Source organism: Aedes albopictus, chromosome 3, assembly GCF_035046485.1.
Source record: "Aedes albopictus strain Foshan chromosome 3, AalbF5, whole genome shotgun sequence".
NCBI lineage: Eukaryota > Metazoa > Arthropoda > Insecta > Diptera > Culicidae > Aedes > Aedes albopictus.
In genome coordinates, this window is record NC_085138.1 from 392,734,179 (window position 1) to 392,738,722 (window position 4,544).

Below are 4,544 nucleotides of genomic sequence, written 5' to 3' on the forward strand. Positions count from 1 at the left end.
AATAGCTTGGTCATAACAAAATAAGATTGTCCAACAAAACATGTTATGGAAATGTAATGCCTTGATAATACAATAATAACAAAACGAGATATAAAAACAGGTTTTGTAATATCGTAGTTATTATTTTGATATTCCCCTCTGCTCGGGAAGCTTTCCTGGGCACTTCATATTGAGTTCAGAATCAAGAAAGCTTGTAAGTCTTCGAGCAATGCCGGCGAACCTTTGGTACAACTTTCGGTCTAGAACCCAAGTATATCAAATGGATTTACACAACTGTGGTTCGGCCAATATTGGCCTACGGATGTCTTGTGTGGTGGCCAAAGGTCGAAGTGAGAACGATCCAATCAAAATTAGGCCATCTCCAAAGGATGTGCTTAATGGCGATGTCTGGAGCGTTCTCTTCAACTCCCACGGCAGCGCTCGAAGTTCTCTTTGATGTTGCTCCACTACACATTCATCTCAAACAAGAAGCACTTTCTTGCACTTACCGTCTACGGGTACTCGGTCTACCAGAGGAAACTCCTGCGAACCGCACATCAATACACACCTCGTTGTTTCCACTTTTGGTGGATTGGGACAAAATTGTCCGTGCTCCAAATGATCTTACAATTGCCTGTAATTTCCCATATAGGACATTTTGTACGAAATTCTCTTCCCGGGAAGAGTGGACATCTGGTTATCTGGAAAAAAGTATTTCAGGCGGCATCGTACTAATGGCTCCCTTCTCGAAGGTCGAGCAGATGTTTGTGTTTATTATCGTGAGCTAAGGCTGTATCAGTCTTACTCACTCGGTAGACACTGCACCGTTTTTCAGGCCGCAATAAGCAAATTGAAATACTTCTGTTCAGATAGCCAACTGCTTCTAGGTCAAAGTTAGTGATCGCTTGTCGAACTCAAAACGTGAAGCTGAAATCAGCAAATGCTGTTCAATTTGTATGCGTACCTGGCCATTCTTCCATCGCTGGAAATGAATTGGCTGATGAGTTAGCTCGCACTGGAGCATCACATGACTTCATTGGCCTTGAGCCAGCTATTCCGGTATCGAAGTGTTGGGTTAAGCTTCGGGCTGACATCTGGGCTGCCTCTCAGCACAAATAATATTGGAATAGTTTGGGTTAGGATCATATCGTCCAACAAAAATGTATTGCACTCAGCCATCTCCAGGGGTGGCGAAGAATCTAACAAATCTGTCCAACAAGATTATACACATAGTTATCACTTGGCGAATATTCAGCAAGCAGTATCATTTGTATGTGACAGCTTGTCAATCCGATTATGGAGTTTCGTATCATTTGATAGGGTATCGCGCCACTTGGGCGGTGGCTTCTATATTCGTCTGTTTTCCACTATAACTCAGTCAATTTTGAACCAATTGACTTGAAATGTTGTACACGGGTAGATACTATATCTCATCACATTCCAAAAGTTGTGTCAATTGGTTCAAATTTGACTGAGTTATAGTGGAAAACAGACGAATATAGAAACCACCGCCCAAGTGGCGCGATTCCCTATGCAGTTTTTTGCGCAACAGCGTTTCCGAATACTCGTTTAACACTTATTAAGTGAAACTGATACCAGAAACCTGAATCTTCAGGTCATTCTGTTGTTCTTGACAAGCGGTGGTAAAAAGCTATAGATTCTCTTTACGCTTTATGCGATATTACAGTACCCTTTTCAGGACGCTGCTTGAACCCACTGTGGTACGCTTATTCGCTTCATGACGATCCTATTTCCTTATCGTCCTTTTACATGTCCCATCCCTTATTCATTTCCCTCTCCCTCGAGTGAATGATGAATAGGCTTGTGTTCCTGGCGATGGTACAAATTTCCCAAATGGAGAAGAATGTGCCTCTGGTGCCGACCTACTGATACCTGATCCCCTTTTGGATTTTTGTCCATTTGTCCTTTTGTCCCTTCGATGTCACGATTTGGAATACATTAGTCTAAAATGTCTGATTCAAAACCCGATAAAAAAAAGGCAAAAATGGCATAAAGAAAAACAACAGTTATAGCGATTTTTAATATATTTTTAAAACATGCACTCGCATATTTGCACCGCGAGTGCCAAATAACACCAAAATTGTTTGACGACGGCGATCACACAACTTTTTCTCTAATCATCATCTGAGTTCCCTTCAATGGATTATACTGCAGATATCCAGGGAATGAGTTATACCACCAGATACCGTTTTTTCTAGCGGTTTCACCATAAACTCCATTCAAGTTGTTCCTGTAACAAACAAATTATTACTTTTCTCTCTTCGCCTTTAAAATACTAAATAAACATTACCTGCTACTAGCCGCACTACAGTCGAAATGCCAAAAGCCGCTTGCAAGTTGTCTGGCACAATCCAAGAACGTACCGCTTGTTAGATCAGGAGTCACAAATACCTCGCCACGATGGAGGTACAACGAATCATCAGCACTTCCACTTCCGGTGCTATTCAGATAGATTCTGTACCTAAACGCTTCATTGTCAATGACGACTCCAGCATACCGTTCATCAGTCCTGCAAAATATCTGTCTCAGTGCCTGTTTTTCAGCCGAAAATGAATGACTGCGGCGGTCGTTTTCAGTTCCTCGATGTGAGAACTGACAGAGTCCGAGAGCTCCATTCGTGAGCGCCCCAACACGATCAATTCCCAATCATCCACACACTACTCATGCTGAAAGGCCATTCGTCTCAAGCGGTGGCTTGTGAGAGTGAGTGCCCTATACGTTAGCACGGGTGAAAACACTCAACTACAGAAAATTGACTGGAAATTTAGCCCTGTCAGCTCTCGCTTTCAGCACGCTGCGTGCGAGTGTGAGTACCTATTTCATTTCGCTCCCATGTTGCTGATCGGAAAGCAACTTTGACAGGAAAACCAAAACGGAGAAAATGAAAAAAGCAAAATATCGCTATCATAAAGGCCTGTCGAAAAATTGCAGCACTGCCGTTCATAACTGGTCGACCCGTTGAAGTTCTCCAAGATAATCAACAGTTCATGTGGCTTCCGGGTCGTCAGTTGGTGCAACGTCTCTAAACCAAGCCAGTATTCACCGGACACTTCACCAAATCCTTCGCGGTATTCAGTCCAGCTACGGTTGAAGTCAACCGATCCATCTTGACGCTTCTGAAAAACCGTCCAGCCACCGCCAAACTGGTCCATTTCGCAGTATGCTTTAAAAGGGCTCCCTGACGCATTCAACTCATAGACTCCTGATCGGCTTCCAGCATCCTTGCAAGAGCTGTAAATAACTTCCGGGGGATTCGGGGTAGGATTGATGGTACCACATTTCGGTGTCAGATCGTAGAACAGATTCTTCAACGCTTCGTGGTTGGCACAGTACTGCTGATTTGCTATTATTTCGCTGGAATCAATTTGAATGGCGGATATAAGAAATAGCGAATCGCGCCACTTGGGCGGTGGCTTCTATATTCGTCTGTTTTCCACTATAACTCAGTAAAATTTGAACCAATTGACACAACTTTTGGAATGTGGTGAGATAGGCATAGTATCTACCCGTGTACAACATTTCAAGTCAATTGGTTCAAAATTGACTGAGTTATAGTGGGAAACAGACGAATATAGAAGCCACCGCCCAAGTGGCGCGATACCCTAACTCGAAAACTGAATGTTAAACTTACTCGGATCGGTACGTCAGAACGGTCAAGTTTCTCAGCAGAAGTTCGCTGTTGTCCTTAATCGTTGCAACGGAATGTTTCACCTCTTCGGAGTACCAACCCACATGGTCAAGGGATTGCTTCAATGCGCGGACTTCCTTCGTTAGAGCCTCTATTTGTTCGCTGGCTTCCACGAATATCAGGTTCAAACTAATCAAAGTATATATGAATGTAACATGTGAGGCACTTTAGTGTAAGTACAATAATAAATTACCTGGATTGTATCGCGTCCAAGCGATTTTCGACGGAGGCAGCTTCATCGTTTGCGACGACAACACTACTTTTACAGAAAAGCGCAAAACACGCTAAATGGATCAACACCGATTTCATTTCTATCAACTTTTGATGAGCACTAATGGATATCGAGCAGCCTGCTGTCGTGTTTATATATCTGCGGCATAAAATGCATCACCTCAACTGTGATTATCAAGTGACACAATGTTTGCTCTCTTTTTGATAGCTTAAAGAAGAGGTGTGGTTTGTACCGGTAATGGAAGATAAAACTTCAAGTGCTTTGTTCCTGGAATGAAATGTCTCTTTTATCAATCAAGTAGGTATGTAAAATAAGGTTGTTTGTTATGATGCTGTTAACTTGGTGAAGAGTTAATTTGGACGGATGTTCGGATCCAGTAGAAGTTGCGCAGAAGCTTAAGACGCATCAAAAGTATGATTCGAACACATTCCTCAAACTTCATGTTATTTGTCCACAGGTTCAATATTCAAACGGTATTCAAAATATTTATCAAAATAGTGGAGCCTCGTGAGGTTAGTGTCGTCACCAAGCGTATAACCGTACCATTCCTCGGGGTGAGGGTGCGAATCTCGCTCCGAATGTTTATAGAAATGTTCCTTCCTCATATCCACTGGTGCTTGTAAT

The 4,544-nt window shown here is 42.7% G+C and overlaps 1 protein-coding gene across 1 annotated transcript; it reads right to left on the reverse strand.

Moving 5' to 3' along the window:
• Positions 1-2,069: 2,069 nt before the first annotated feature.
• LOC115268309 (microfibril-associated glycoprotein 4) lies at positions 2,070-4,039 on the reverse strand. Its single transcript, XM_062860292.1, has 5 exons — positions 3,882-4,039; positions 3,632-3,817; positions 2,935-3,354; positions 2,291-2,509; positions 2,070-2,230 (listed from the first exon to the last, which is right to left on the reverse strand). The coding sequence occupies exons 1-5, from the start codon at positions 3,995-3,997 to the stop codon at positions 2,098-2,100; spliced, it is 1,074 nt and encodes a 357-aa protein (XP_062716276.1). The 5' UTR covers positions 3,998-4,039; the 3' UTR covers positions 2,070-2,097.
• Between the last annotated feature and the right edge of the window lie 505 nt (positions 4,040-4,544).

What these genes read in the sequence shown, in the direction of transcription:
- LOC115268309 (XM_062860292.1), bottom strand. Translation starts at nt 3,997, where the DNA reads ATGAAATCGGTGTTGATCCATTTAGCGTGTTTTGCGCTTTTCTGTAAA. An exon ending in GTTCTGACGTACCGATCCGA is followed by an intron (nt 3,355 to 3,631) that starts GTAAGTTTAACA and finishes AATTGATTCCAG; the next exon opens with CGAAATAATAGCAAATCAGC. An exon ending in TCGACCAGTTATGAACGGCA is followed by an intron (nt 2,510 to 2,934) that starts GTGCTGCAATTT and finishes GATATTTTGCAG; the next exon opens with GACTGATGAACGGTATGCTG.